The 15,082-nt window shown below is 47.4% G+C and overlaps 1 protein-coding gene across 1 annotated transcript in view; it reads right to left on the bottom strand.

The window, feature by feature from the left end:
• Positions 1 to 1,445, bottom strand: part of SKAP1 (src kinase associated phosphoprotein 1) — a 273,902-nt gene extending 272,457 nt beyond the window's left edge. Inside the window, exon 1 of the mRNA XM_027624535.1 lies at positions 1,258 to 1,445. Coding sequence (XP_027480336.1) covers positions 1,258 to 1,303 — 46 coding nt within the window. The 5' untranslated portion in view covers positions 1,304 to 1,445. The remainder of the gene's footprint in view (positions 1 to 1,257) is intronic.
• Positions 1,446 to 15,082: the final 13,637 nt, after the last annotated feature.

Here is a 15,082-nt window from a genome sequence, read left to right as displayed (position 1 = left end):
AGGGCAGAGGGAAAGGCTAGATTGCTTTTTCTCAGACACCCAGATGATGCTATTTTACCCTACAAATAGTTTTCTACGCTGAAAGTTTAGATTGACTCGGGTCATAAGTAAAGTGGATTTTGGAAACTTCACCTCAAAAGAAATACCTACTTGACAGCTTTTACATAGAAGCAATCCAGAATGGAAACAGTGCTACAAACAGAGACCAAAAGGACTGCCAAATATTTGATTAGGAGGCATTTATACTGAGATAACAAGGTAATGGAGATATAAAACCAATTAAATTGAGAGAAACTGAAAAAAAAAAAAATACTCCCTTGCCAAAAGTCTGACCTGCCCAAAGCAGGCCATCTGTTAAACATGTGTCAAAAATGTCACTTGGATGCCAAAAGGCTTAATTCGGAGTAGTTTCCCCCTGGGCCCCTTATGCAAGCACAGATTCCAGGCCTCTGTCCTTCTAGGAAAGTCAGTTACAGGAGAGCAAGTTATTTTCTCCAGAAAAAAAGTGTGAATGGAGCAGGTGATATTGCCCATTAGCAAAAAAGTCTCTTGTTAGTGTTAGAAGGATCTGTGGAGTGTCGCTGAGTATGGCCTTAACTCTTCAGAGGACTGCTTAGGCACCATAGTTTGAAGGTAAACACACCAGGATGGGGCATTTCTAGAAAAGTTGGAAACGTACTACTGCATCCGCCTGCCCTGGGTGGACAGCAAGACCCCCAGAAGTCTGCAGGTTGGCAAAGGGAGGCCCGGGTTTTTCGGCGCCAACAAAACTCACACTAACCCCCAGGCCTTGGCCAACAGCATCCCACGAGCCCCTCGCAGCCCCCGGAGAGCCTCAAGGAGCTCTGAGCGGGAAGGTAAGGGGGCTTCGAGGCTGGGGAGGGAGGAAAGCAAAACCCCACAGGCGCGGGGGGCTGTCCCGAGGAGAAAGGGTCGGGCCAAAGACCACTCAGGGTGACATGGAGGGCACCCCAAGAACCTGGCCGGAGGTGACGTGGAGGGGTGGCGACGCCTCGTGGGAAAAGAAAATGTGCAACTGAGGGGAGTGAATGGGACCCTGAGCGGGCAGGATGAAAATCTGGCTGTGCAGAGTTGAGGGCTCTAGAAGTCTTGAGGTTCTAGAAGGCGGCGGGTGATGGAGTTGAAAAGAGAGGCCCGTCTTGGGACCCCCTGGCGTCTCGGGTCGGGCCTCCAGCTCTGCACCTGAGGGACTTCCCAGGGGGTCGGGACGGGCCTGGGGCTGGGCCGGGGCGTTACCTTCCATGAGCCAACGGATCTCCTCGGGGAGGGCGACGGCCTGCATTTGGCCGGGCGGTGGGGAGGCCGGAGTGTGAGGCGGGAGAGGGGCGTGAAGGCCTGGGGCCAGGGCCGGCGGGCTGGCAGGCGGCTGTCGCCTGGCGGAGGCACCTGTACCTCTGCCGCCGCCGCCGCTGCCGCAGCTGCCCGGCCTGGCCGCAGGGCGGGGCGGCGGGCCCCGGGCGCGCTCAGGAAGTGGCGCGCGCGGCGGGCGGGGGGCGCGCCCCGGGCGGCGGGGGAGGAAACACCTGTGCGCGGGTGCACGCGCCACGCCCGCGGCGCCCTCAGGTGGAAGGACTGGGGGGCGGGGAGCGCTGCACAGGCTAACCCCCCCACCAGAACAAAAGACTAAACGCGGCCCAAAGGAACTTCATTTCCTGGGACACTTTCTATCCTAAGCACGGGGCAGTTGGCCTCAAGGGGCAGGTTTAAAAGCCACGGTGGTGCCCGAGATGGGGCGCCGAGAGGCAGAATCCGAGGAGATTCGTCCCCGCCAAGCCCAGCAGCAGGCAGTTCCCGATCCAGCTCGCACGCCCACGCCCCGAAAACCAGGGCAGAACGTTCACTGTCTCGGGCAAACCAGCTGGCTAAAGAGAATGGCCACACGTCCCACTAAATAATATAAAGCCACCGACATTGGGGAGAAGCAGCGGCAGGGCGGCAGTGGATACAGGGAGCTAGTGTCCCTTCCTCACTAAGGCTGAAAGGATGTGAGGGAAGGAAGGGGTAACCTGGGGAGAAGACCGAGGGAGAGGGGAACCAAGCCTTTTCCCTCTAACAGCTGACAAAGGGAGGAAAGTGAAGGATAAGATCACAGAAAAGTGTTCTCCTCCCCTCATCCAAACTACGAGTGGGGGTCAGCGTCCTGGTTGTGATATGGTACTGTCATATTGCAAGATGTTAAAAGCGGGGGAAACTGAGTACGGGGTAGAGAGGATCACGCTGTATCATTTCTTTTAACTTCTGCAAATCTCGATCTCAAGATAGTTTCGTGGGGTTTTTTAAGCACAATAAATCAAGTGCCATGAAAGTATAAAGTGCCATGAGCGGTAAAAGGAGGGAGACAAATATAAAAAGGAGTGAAGTGTGGGTCCATGTGTGTTTAATGGCGCATATGGCATTCAAGATGGGCTCCGAACACACCAGACTTCCAAGGGGCAGGAGGGCTTTCCAGGTGCAACGACAAGAGTAAACAAAGATGGAAAAACCTTCTGCTTGAGGAATAGCTAATAACACTTTTACTGGATGGTGGAGGGAAATTACAGTTGTCAAGAAAATTTTATCGTTTTATCGTGAAGGGACACGAAAGTCAGAACAAGGATTTTGAACTCAACCGAATGTGCACTGGGGAGACACTGACAAATTTTGAGCTGGAGAGCGACCTGTGTAGTGTGTGATCTTGCACATCTCACTTTACCTCTACTGTTTTCCTTCAGAATATGTGGGAAGGATTAGAAGCTGTAAGGGAGAGAACACAGGGAAGATCCGTGAGGTGGTTTTTACAGCAGCCTCAGGGAAAATAATGATGGAACCATGGATATGGGGACGGGAGCCACAAGGAGAAACTGTCCAGAAAGACATGGCGTCGCACTCCCTGCCTCCTGGCATAGTTTCCCAAGGTTGGGGGCTTGATCCTTTAAGGGGTGCAGTGGTTTTGAGTCATCTTTACACAGCCACATCCTGCAATCTGAAGAGGAATGGTCCTTTGGTTTCAGGATCACATGACCCACCTACAAGTTGCAGCAAATTGGGCTGGTGGTGGGCTGGCTGCTGATGCCGCTTTTGCTCCTTCTTGCTCTGGAAAGTTAACAATAGACAGGCTGCCTTCTCTAGGCTCCAGAGCAAATACTGGGTCCCTGCTAGGGCATTTTTATCATACTCAACTGCTCCTTCTATAAAATTGTAACTGCTCTGGAATCATTTTTGAATGCTTATGACATATTAAAAAGCAAGGGAGGATATATCAGAGCTCTCTGTACTAGCATCGTAATTTTTCTGTAAATCCGAAACTGTTCTTAAAAAAAAAAAAAGCAAGGGAAGAAATTCCCTCCTATACATAACCCCAGCACTTTGCCTTTTTTCCCCCTCTCAGCAGTGGGGGGAAATTTGACAACCCCCCCCAATCTTCTTCAAGGATATTTGTCAAATGCTAATATAGGCCACAAGCTAATGAGTTGTTTGGCGAAGAGCAATGAACCTGGGTAATCTTTCGTCCTCTCAAGCCTGCATAGCTTCCTTATACCAAAGGAAGCAGCAGAAACTGGAGGCATAGGTATTCTACATCCGTTCTGGGTCTCAGATGGGGGAGAGGGAGGTGCAGAGTTGGGTAGTGTGTGGTGGGTGACTGGCAGATTGCAATACGGCATTGTCATGTTGCATCAAGTTTCCTCGTTGCAGACAGAAACCTGCCTCCACACATGAGCGCGGCCCCTCCTTAAACATCTGAGGACCCTGGTTCAGCAGTCAGCCTCCCTCCTAATGACATTCTGTTAAATGGACAAATTCCTTTGAAGCCTTGTCCTTCTTTGAAATCCAATTTCGCAAGAAGCCAAATCTGATTGGGGGTAGCCATGGAAACCACACCGAGGAGTCTTTGAGAAGGTGGAGAGAGGCAAGGCCAAACGGGATAGTCGAGAGTCCTTTACTGCTCTGTCGGAAATATCAAAGGGATTTGGAGAGGTTGGCGGCAGGTGAGTCCCTAACCGGGTCCTTTTCTGTGTGGCTGGGTACCATGTGGCTGTCATGGAAGTAAGCAGCCAGCTGTCTCCGCACACAGGCAGGAGGATGGAGCAGAATACACAAATCCCAGATCTGTCTGCCTCCCTCTTCTTCCCCTCCCCCAGCCCCAATTCCAGCAAGCTCTTAGCATCCCCTTCGAAGCTGCCTGCCCCTTAAAGGCAAACAACAAAAGAATGACAAGGTCAAAATACAAGGCCCCCCCGACAGATAAGAGGTCCTTCGGAGCAGAGGCCACGAAATTAATCTGAAATTCCTTGTAATTAGATAAGATAAGGGTATCTAAAGAGATGCAGAGCAGCCAGGAATGGAGTCCAGCAGCACAACATGCAGAAAATATACCGCCCGATCCACTGGGGCCCCTCACACAACTGTTAGCAGACAGAAGACACGGGAAACAGGGTCCATGCCAGGTTCTGGGCTGCTTGGAGATGCCATCTACATGTTCTCATGCCAGGTGGGCCCTCACTAAATATGCATCCGTGGGGTGTCCAGGGGGGCTCAATCAGGACGAAGCAAAAGCATCTGGCACCCAGAATGGCATGGGGTGGGATCAACTGCAAGCAAAGCAGGAGCCGTCTGGCATTGCTCCTCCCTGGGTGAAATGGGTCTGGAGAGGAGACTGTGGAGGGCAGGCTCTTGGACTTTATTCTGAGCTGGTTATTGATCCCTGGATGCTGGGTCACGACACGCGGCCAAGCTGACGTCTGCCCTGTGGATGTGCGGCTGCTGCATCTCAGCCCCTTGGTCCCAACCCCATCAACCGGGTTTATTGACTCTTTTATTGACGATGCTGGGGCCTAATGAGGACAAGAGCTGCACACTTCATTAAGGGCTGTGGAAGGAGAGATGATGCATCCCACCCGGTGCCAAGAACCAGGCTCACTGCGTGCTTTGCAAGGCCCCAGAAACCCAGCTTCATGCCACCCCAGAGGGAGAGGAGACGGACACGAGAGGTGCACGTGGGCTCATCACTTCAGTGGCCTTAAAATGCAGGGTGTCTACAACTCGCCGGAAGCCCTGCTCTTAGTAATTAGCCAACCTTTTGAATCGGGAGGATCCTATCCACACACTCACACAAATGCACTTTGATGGTCTCCCTTCCCAGTTCACACTCCTAGATTCTCTGCACTGATACATACAACAAAATAAGCAGGTCCTCACATCAGGGAACAGGCTGAAAGCAGCTTCTTAATGAGGTACAGGCTCAGAACAGAAGAAAGGACTATTAAAACTCAAAAATATCTTCAGGGTGATCACATTCAAGATGAGGAACAAACCTAGTGCTCTGCCCATGATCACTCAGCTCACCAGGGTCTGTGCTGGAGTTAGAAACTCAGTTCTCTCACTCTGGTCCAAAGCTCTTGTAGAACTGAACACCTGAGATGGATAATTACAGCCCAGGGATGACAGGGAAGTGATCTGGGAAGCCACCATTGTTGGGCTCCCTCCATCTAAATAGTAACATTTTTTTCTTTGTTCTTTATCTCATCTTTCTATCACACCCACCCCTGTTATTTTTCCCCATATTCCCCAATCACTTTTTTTTTGTATCTTCTTTGCCTATCCCTTAGACCATATTAGACATCCCCCATGGGCACTGCTGAGCCCAGCAGAAACCCTAAAGACCAAAGAGGTTGCTGACTCTGACATTCTCTGTCTTTGATTGCCTCTCTTGGGAATCTGAAGTGGAGTGGGGCACACAGAATGTGTCAGCTGTAGCCAGATGAGGCTGTGCACTCTCTGAGTGAGATGTGCAGGCCCTCTATGGGGTTAATCTGCATGGGAGGCAGGTGGGTCTGGGCCAATTTTATATGCTAGATATTTGCAGACATGAGAACTTTGGGAAATTATACAGAAGGAGGAACCATTTATTTGGGGGGTGATTAAGGAGATTTAAGGTAAAGAATAGAGGGATGGCAATTTTTTAAGGGTGAGCAGGCTTTCTTTGGTTTCCTTTCATCTGTTATTTCAAAGGGTGAAAGTTTAAGCTAAGCTCTTTCCTTTATTTCTGGCCTTTCTTCTCCCTCATTTCACTACAGATCTGAGGATTCAAGGTAGAGGTAGGGGGGGATTCAAGGTGAGAGAAGAGGCAGTTATTTAGAATCTGATAGAAATCTCTGGCCTGCACGGCCCATGTGCACACATGCTTTGGAAGAATAACTTACCAGTTGATGTAATCTGACTGGAATCACCAGTAGTCAACAAATACCAACAGAAGCACTATGTGGAGTCAGAGATAACACAGCAATGGCAGATTATTTCAATGTCAGAAAGTAGGTAAAAATACCTTTCCCCCATGGACATCCTATATGTAATCGCCTATTTGTCCCCAAAATATGTTTTTTCCTTGCTCTCAGAATTGTGTCAGTGTCCATTTTAGTTTCTCCCTTTCTAAATGTCTGTTCCCAAACAATATTGTTTGGGGGAACAGACATTTAGAAAGGGAGAAACTAAAGACCTTGGTCTTCCCTTTCTGTCAGCATTTTCTGATAGCATAAACCACACTCTCATATACAAGACCTCACGCTTAGTTCTTCCTGTGTTGCTTTCAGGCTTTCCTTTTCCTCCTCTTCTAGAAGATGAATGTCCTTCCTCTCATTCTTCTACTAGAATTCATGATCCCACCCTCTCCTACTCCCCGTTAGAGCTTCAATCTCACATCCTTTGTCATATTCAAGTCTTTCCCATCTGTCTGCTAACATTCTTGGTCTCCTCTATCCTAAAAAACAAACCAAAACAAAGAAAAACCTTCCTTCAACCCTGCTACTTTCCCTAAGTATTTTCTTCTCTTTCCTTCCCCCACTTCAGAACTCACATCCTGTCTCTTCACCTGCTCATCTTTTTTTTTTTTCAAAGATTTTACTTACTTTTTTGACACAGAGAGAGAGACACCAAGAGAGGGAACACAAGCAGGGGGAGTGGGAGAGGGAGAAGCAGGCTTCCCGCTGAGCGGGGAGCCCGATGCGGGGCTCGATCCCAGGACCCTGGGATCATGACCTGAGCCGAAGGCAGATGGTTAACGACTGAGCCACCCAGGTACCCCTGAATCTGCCCATCTTTACACCATTGAGGTGACTCTCTCCCAAGGTCATCAACGCTTCTCAGCTGTTCTTGATTTTTACCAACCTCTCTCTGCAGCTTTGAGTGGCATTGGCCCCTTGCCCTTGCTGTAAGCAGCCAGCTTCCCCAGCACTGCACTATCCTTCCCATTCTTAACTATTGTTGCTCTGCCTCCTTCTCCAGCTCACTTCATTTCTTTTTTTTTTTTTTAAGATTTTATTTATTTATTTTGAGAGAGAGAGAGTGAGAGAGAGCACATGAGGCGGGGGTCAGAGGGAGAAGCAGACTCCCTGCTGAGCAGGGAGCCCGATGCGGGACTCGATCCAGGGACTCCAGGATCATGACCTGAGCCGAAGGCAGTCGCTTAACCAACTGAGCCACCCAGGCGCCCTCACTTCATTTCATTCACCTCTGGTCATGGGTATTCCCCCAGAGGTTTGCACTTGCCTTTCTCCTCTCCTTCTTCCTCTTGGCTTCCTCCTTGCTCTCTGGGCCCCCCACAGTTTCATTCTCCCGCCGCCTTAACTTTTCCCTTCATTCACGTTACTTCTCTAATTTATACCTCTGTCCCACATTTCTACCTGGATAGCTGAACAGTTCCACCAATTTATTATTCCCCTTTCTCCTTCATCCTTATAATGGCAAGAAAGCTCAGTAAAAAATCTTAGGAATGAAAAAGACCTGTATCCCAATTCTGGCTCAGCCACCTACCAGCTCTAAGACTCTGGGCAAAGCTCTACGATCCTCAACTTCCTCATCTGTAAATTGGAGATTATAATCCCTAGCTTGCAGGGTAATTGTGAGGCTTAAATAGGATGGCATATGCATATAATATATGGTATATGTTCAATAATTTGTAACAATTAGAAAGGAATTGCTGTAATCTAAGGCTGTAATCTACTCCAGTAATCTAAGCACAAAATGGAGAACCTTTCTTCATCCTCATTTCAAACATCCGCCAAGCCTGTCAGTCTTACCTTCTCACAATGGCTTCTGAATTCTCATCCTCCTTTGCATCCTGAGTGTCACCACTGGTTGGTTTCTCATTATCTTTGTTGAGAAGCGATATTGAAATGGCTTCTAATGAAGCAAGACGAAACCAAAGAGGGAGACAAACCATAAGAGACTCTTAATCTCAGGAAACAAACTGAGGGTTGCTAGAGTGGAGGGGGCTGGGAGGGATGGGGTGGCTGGATGATGGACATTGGGGAGGGTATGTGCTATGGTGGGCGCTGTGAATTGTGTAAGACAGATGAATCACAGACCTGTACCCCTGAAGCAAATAATACATTATATGTTAATAAAAAAATTTAAAAAAGAAATGGCTTCTAATCCAGTCTCTGACATCCAATCTCTGCACCCATCACCCAAGTTCCAGAATACACATCCCAAAGCACGATCCTGACCCCACCAAAGAGGTGATAGCGTATAGTGGCCCTAGAGTCAGACAGTCCTGTATTCAAGTCTGCCACCCGCTGACTGTGACCTTGAGCAAATTACTTATCCTCTCCATGCCTCAATTTCCTCATCTGCAAAATGGCAATATTAAAAGTATCTTCAAGGTTTTTGTGAGGATTCAAAGAACTAATACATATCATGTTTATATCTGTCTGCAACATGGTAAGCGCTTCATAAATGTCAGCTCTGGTTATTATTTCTGCATTCCTTGCAACAATCAGCACCTGAGAGGTGCTAAATAAATATATATACTGAATCATCCATAATCTCTCACTTGATCCTCCTTGCTCACTAAAAACATTTGAGGAGTGACTGGCCAAGATATGGGTGTCATTGGTCTCCAAGGATGAGTGTTTTTCCTTGTTATGAAGTTAACTTGCTTTTAAAGAGATGGAAAGAGTGGTCTTGACTTCCTTAGCACGAGGCTCTAACAAATTGGGATAATCAGCCTGCAGATTCTCCCTGCTCACCTCCAAAGATTTTCTCCCTGCCCCATCTCTTCTGGAATACTGGCAATGTTCTCCAAACCACATGGGGAAAACACTCATCTGGAAGGCATGAGATATTAACTCCTCTTTTCACTCATTGTGGCAGAAACCAAGTTTCTACTATAAACACAAGCCCCAGAAAGGACCAGTCAAAAGGCAGATTATATCCCCCAAGTAGAGTCAGTAGCCTCTTTATTCTGGAGGCCTGCCAGCAGGGCTAACTGCAGAAAGGAGAGGGCATTGTGGTGACAGGGAGGGGTGACAGACTAGGGATAAAGCAAACAAGAAAGAAAAAAAAGAAAAAGTGAACGAGAAGCTGGATGAAAAAAATGAAGAGATAGAGAAATAGGAAGAAAACATAAGGAGAAAATAAAGAGATTCCCACACTTTAGAGGACTAGAAACTCAATCAAACAGATTCGCTCCATTTCCTGAGTTGTAATTTCAGGATATTCCATATTCCACCCCCAAGGACACTGAGAAGCTTCAGGGAGTGGCTGTAAATTCCTAAAGAAAAGTGCATTTTGTGGAGATTCAAGCCATTATTATCTGCTGCTGTACTTTTTAGCATATGCACTATCAAAACAATGACATGTCTTATTGAGTAATATGTGATATTCTGCATCGTGAGGCTACTGATGCAGAATTCCCCTTTTCAGAGCTCAATATTCCAATCAAAGCCTGTTGCATCACATCATTGAGGTCATCCACTTAATGACAAGTTGTAAGATGCATATTGCAGAATATTCATGTTCATTTTATGCTCACAGTGCTTAAAATCTCCTCTAAACAGCCTCTGCTCCCAGCCTATTAAGTTGCCTGTGTTATCTACACTCCATTCAATGGTGTGGAAATAATTGTCTTGAGACTAAAGAAAAAAAATGGATGGTCACAAGCCGAGTCAGCACTTGTGTTCTTTTCTTACTCTGTTGAATCAGGTGTTATTTACCTCTTTCAACACCTGGGACTCCTGATAAGTCACTCCCCTGGTAGCTCTTTCCAGGACAGTGCTGTGGGGTCTTTAGAAGAAGCAGGGATCTTTCATAAACCGTGTTGTTATCAGCACAATTCACACAGCTACCAGATGTGCAAAATCGAAACCACCAAGGGCATTCAGGCAGAGGGGGCTTCCCCAGCTCTATCTGGTCGCTCTGAGATGTGCTCACGACCCAGAGAAGTTCTCAGAGGAGGAAGGGCTCCACTCAACATGGGGGCTCATGTGCCTCTGAGGAGATGTTTGTATTCTGACAAAGTTGGGGGGGCTTTTTGGTTCTCTCACGTCTGCTCTCCCAGCACCTTCGGCCCAGAGCCCTCCTCCTTGCAAACCTGGCTCTACGAAAGAGACCTGCCTCTTAGAGACAGGTAGGCTGTTTTCTCCATCTCTTCCCCTTCCTCCTATCTCTAGGAGGAAGCACCAGGACTCAGGCTTGTGAAGGAGAGCAAATGCCCCTGGCAGCTGATAGTTCGGCACCGGGGCCTGTGACTTTGCCTTTAAATATCAACCACACACACAGAAAACACACTGGCAGCCCGAGAGGTTTCCATGGTGACAGAATGCAGGCCATGACCTCTGTAAATGTAATCAGAGCACTGGGATTGGTATGTGAGACAGGTTTAATTTCTCCTCCGGTGGAAGCTCTGTGGTCTGGGCTGTACATAGGCTTCATACACTGACAGACAACCTGTTATCTCTGCCAGGGCAGCTCTGCATATGGCAACCCCCTCTGCCCCAGAGCTGCTGCCTCCTCCGTCTGAGCAGGCTGTGCGATGTAAAAGGTCACTGGGGACCGGAACGGCAGTCATATCAATACCTGGCATCCCTGCCCAGCATCCTCAGGACGTGTGACTGTCCCTTAAACGAGGAGCAGCTGCAGCATGGCCCAAAGACAGCCAAGGACACAGAATGTTGGCAGAAGTTTTCATCTCTGCTCTGCTCCCAACACTGTGACCTTGAGCAAGTCATTTGACCTCCAACTTTCAACATCTTCCCACCAGGAAAAAATGCCTAGAGAAGAGAGGGCTGGGGGCTTCCAAAGTCCCCCAGGAGAAGATGGGACCCAATTGTGCTTGTTGGGAGAGGGGGAAATTCTGCAACTCCCAGTGGAATTCTGCCCCCGGAAGTGAGTTTTCCATCTCGCCAGTGCTAGTCAATAGGGTGTCTGGCCCCAATTCCATGGTTGTCACCAGAAAGTGTGGGGATTGCCATTGGAGGGCCTCAGCAGGACTTCCTCACCTCTATGCTGGTTTGGAAACAAAATCAGGATGCAATTTTTTCTGAGCTGGCCTAGAGTAGGACCCCAGAGTTTTGACAGGAAACAGGCTCAGAGAAAATGTAGCAATGTCCAGCCTCTTTCCTTGAATTCCACTCAGCCTCAGCAAAGAGCTCCTCTGGCCATTTTGATGCTGGCATCCTCTGATTCCATTTGCCAATCCACATGAGACGCTAGCAGATTTCAGTTATCAGTCACTCTGCTTCTCAGATTTCTTTCACAGTTCCAGGATAGTGCTCTGGAAAAAAACCAACAAGGTTTGGGCTAAGAGATTCATAACGCTGTATGACACATTTTTTCTTCCCAAAGGGAATGGACCATTAAGATTTTTCCTTTCAGGGGCTCAACAAAGAACCTCAGAATATCAGAGCTGGAAGGGACTTTAGAAACCCCATAACTCACAGGGGAAAACCTGAGACCCAGAGTGGAGAAGTGTTATGCCCAAGTTATGGCAAATTAATGGCAGAACCACAGGAGTGTCAGGGCCCCACTCTGCCCAGCTAAGTACTAATTTGCCTCTTGGATGCTTTTGAACCTCAAACTGAAGCGGAGAGGAAGTGGGGGAGGATTCAAAAGTGGTTGTTGCACATTAGAATCAGGAAATGGTGATTTGGCTGAATCTACAGATAATAGCACTACCACTTCCTGTGTTAGCTGATGCCAGTGGAGGGAAGATGGGGGAAGATTCCGGAGAAGAAAATAGTTAAGTGACAGGATTGTGGGCTTCTACACAATAGTCCCCAACCAATCCATACTGTTTCAGGCCACTGAGGGGAACATGAATCTGATTTTTCAGGGGGATTATTGGTTAGTGTCCAACACAGAATCATGAAACCAAAGAATAATGGAGTTTATAAGAACTCCAAGAGATTATCTGGTTTGGCATTATGTCTTCTGGTAACTAAACTATCTAGGACAGGTAATTTGATTGTCTTTCCTTTTTATTAAAGGACCCAGTTCCTTAGCTGTAAATGAGGAAATAAGGCTCCTTCCAGCTCTACATCCAGAATTCCATGATCCTAAAAGTGGAGACGTCCCAGCCTTTTCCTGTTACAGTGTTTGATTACATCAGTGGTAATGCACATAATGGAAGTAGCTTATTTCCCTTGCCCCAACTTTAGCATCATCTGTGTGGCAAACACCAAAAGTATGTTCAACTCCCTCGATTACCACCGACTTCAGGCCAGAATTGGCACATGCAGCAAAACTTCTAGTGTTTTAAGAAGGAGGAGGAGGAAACCTGTTGTGCTTTACTCATGTCGGTCCAAATTGTTAATACCCCAGCTGATGGGCCAGTTTGAGGGAGGGCAATAGTGTTGTTTGGACTCAAGGTTTAGTCCTCAGTGGACGCATCAGCTTCACAAGAGGAGGAAAATAGAAACAAAATACTACCAAACATTTCTATTTCCTGGAACTTCTGTCAACCTCAACTGCAAAATGGCTTGTGTATTCCTTTAGTCACGAAGAGAACCAGGAATACCAGTATTCCTTCCTTCCTTCCTTCCTTCCTTCCTTCCTTCCTTCCTTCCTTCCTTCCTTCCTTCCTTCCTTCCTTCCTCCCTTCCTTTATTAAGTTCTTACTATGTTCTGGGGCACCTGGGTGGCCCAGATGGTTAAGCATCTGCCTTCAGCTCAGGTCATGATCCCAGGGCCCTGGGATCAAGCCCCACATCGGGCTCCCAGCTCAGCAGGGAGCCTGCTTCTCCCTCTCCCTATGCCTTTCCCCCTCCTCATGCTCTCTCTCTCTCTCTGTATCTCTGTGTCTCAAATGAGTAAATAAAATCTTTAAAAAAAATAAGCTCTTACTATGTTCAAAACACTAGGACACAAACATGGAGACAGTATGACTGCCCTTAAGAAACACATCACCTGGTAGTTATCAAATATTCCCATTCTCATGACTGGACCCAAACACATGACCTATAAATGCTATATTAATAATATCGCCTTTGTGTTAAATGACAATGCCGTGCTCTTCAGAGACCAAAATCCTTGCCTTTTAATGCCTCGGTATTAACATCCAAAGATGTTTGGTGCCAAAACAGAGGTTCCCAAAATAAATGCTCAATTAATGTTTCAGGTAGACCACAAGATGCAGGCTAAGATCCATCCTATACAAGACCAGGATGGGCAGCTGACCTCATGATGTGGTTTGAGGAATGTCAAAAGGCCATCTGCCCCACAGCTATCTCCCCCACTCTGATGTGCCACATGCTTGAAATTCTTACCATGAGGGCCTTAGCTGTGAGTAAGGTATTGCCTCCAGAAAGTCTGCGTGAAAAGGGCCATACTCCATCAATTTCATTTCAGTAGACATGAACTGAAAACCTGGTATGTGCCAGGAACAGTGTCAGGTAGTGAGAATTCATAAATAAGACATGAGTTACCCAGCAGGGCCAACATGTTGCTACATTCATACTCTTTATCCCATTAGTACACACTGATTTATCAGATTAGTAGCTGTCCTGAGGGGCTGATATTGGATACAGGCAGGTAAATTTTGATAGGACATGAAAGCAGGAAATGTCTGGAACACTGAGGATTACAGAAGAGAATTCCAGCATGCACAGATATTAAAAATTAATTAAATACTAATTTTAAAATCACCTGGGGGACTGGGTACCAAGGAAGGATGGAGAACAAAAGGCATCTGAAGGCAAGCAATGTTTATTTCAGAAGTTCCTCCCTAGGAGCCCTGATCATTGCCCTTTGGAATCTTCCATCTCTGGTCATCCTTACTAAATTCCTGGCTCAGATACGGGCTTCCTCCATGGCTTCTCTTTGTGCTAATAAAAATTTTTTAGGGGCGCCTGAGTGGTGCAGTCAGTTAAGCGTCTGACTCTTGGTTTCGGCTCAGGTCGTGATTTCAGCGTGGTGAGATCAAGCCCCACATACAGCCCCGCGTTGGGCACTGTGCTCAGCGCAGATCTGCTTAAGATTCTCTCTCCCTCTGCCCTCCACCCCAACCACCTCTCTCTCAAATAAATGAATAAGAAGTTTTTTAGTGTGGTCTTCCAGGTATTACCAGGTGAGATCACTTAAACAATTTGTCCCTAAGTCCACCAGATCGAGAGCCCTTCTCTCTCAAATGCAATGATCTCAGTCCTTTTTTCTCCTTTCTAGGTCTTTCTGATATTTCCAGGGTCATTTCACAGCTTTGCATCACTTCTGCCTTTGCCAACACATTGCTTTCTGTTTGTTCTCTTGGCTCATTTTGAAGTCCTACTTTTGCTATGCTTCCCGTGAAACGTGTCCCAGTACTTACCCTTCACCTGACAGAGACCCCAGTACCTCCAAGGGCTAGGTCAGGAGGGCCCAAGAATAACCACATTCTGCCTTCCACTCAAATTTTGTCACTGTTTCTGGCCCATCTGCAGACTCTATCCTTTCTTTTGTGATTATCTTTCTCTCAACGGTTTCATTGTCTTTCTAACAACCTGGCTTCTTTAAGCATCCCTTGTATTAATCAAGACTCTTGATTGTATGAGACCCCCAAGTCAAATAGCCTTAGGCAAAAAGGGAAATTAATTATCACTGAGAATCCAAGGAAGGGTTGAATCATTGAACGCAGAAGGGCAGGAATATAACTGGGTCTTAAATGCAACTGGTCTTTGGAATCCCTGATTCCATTGTTCCTTCGGCTGTAGGGCAGGCTGTCATTGGCCCAACCTGGTCAGTTGCGTGGCCACAGAGGCAGCGTCACATAAGAACATAGCTGCTCCTGCAGAATCCAAATGGGTGGAAATGGGGGAGAGAAGAGATCCTTAAGACA

The sequence above is a fragment of the Zalophus californianus genome, chromosome 16 (assembly GCF_009762305.2).
Source record: "Zalophus californianus isolate mZalCal1 chromosome 16, mZalCal1.pri.v2, whole genome shotgun sequence".
NCBI classification, from domain to species: domain Eukaryota; kingdom Metazoa; phylum Chordata; class Mammalia; order Carnivora; family Otariidae; genus Zalophus; species Zalophus californianus.
This window is presented reverse-complemented; position numbering and strand designations above follow the sequence as displayed.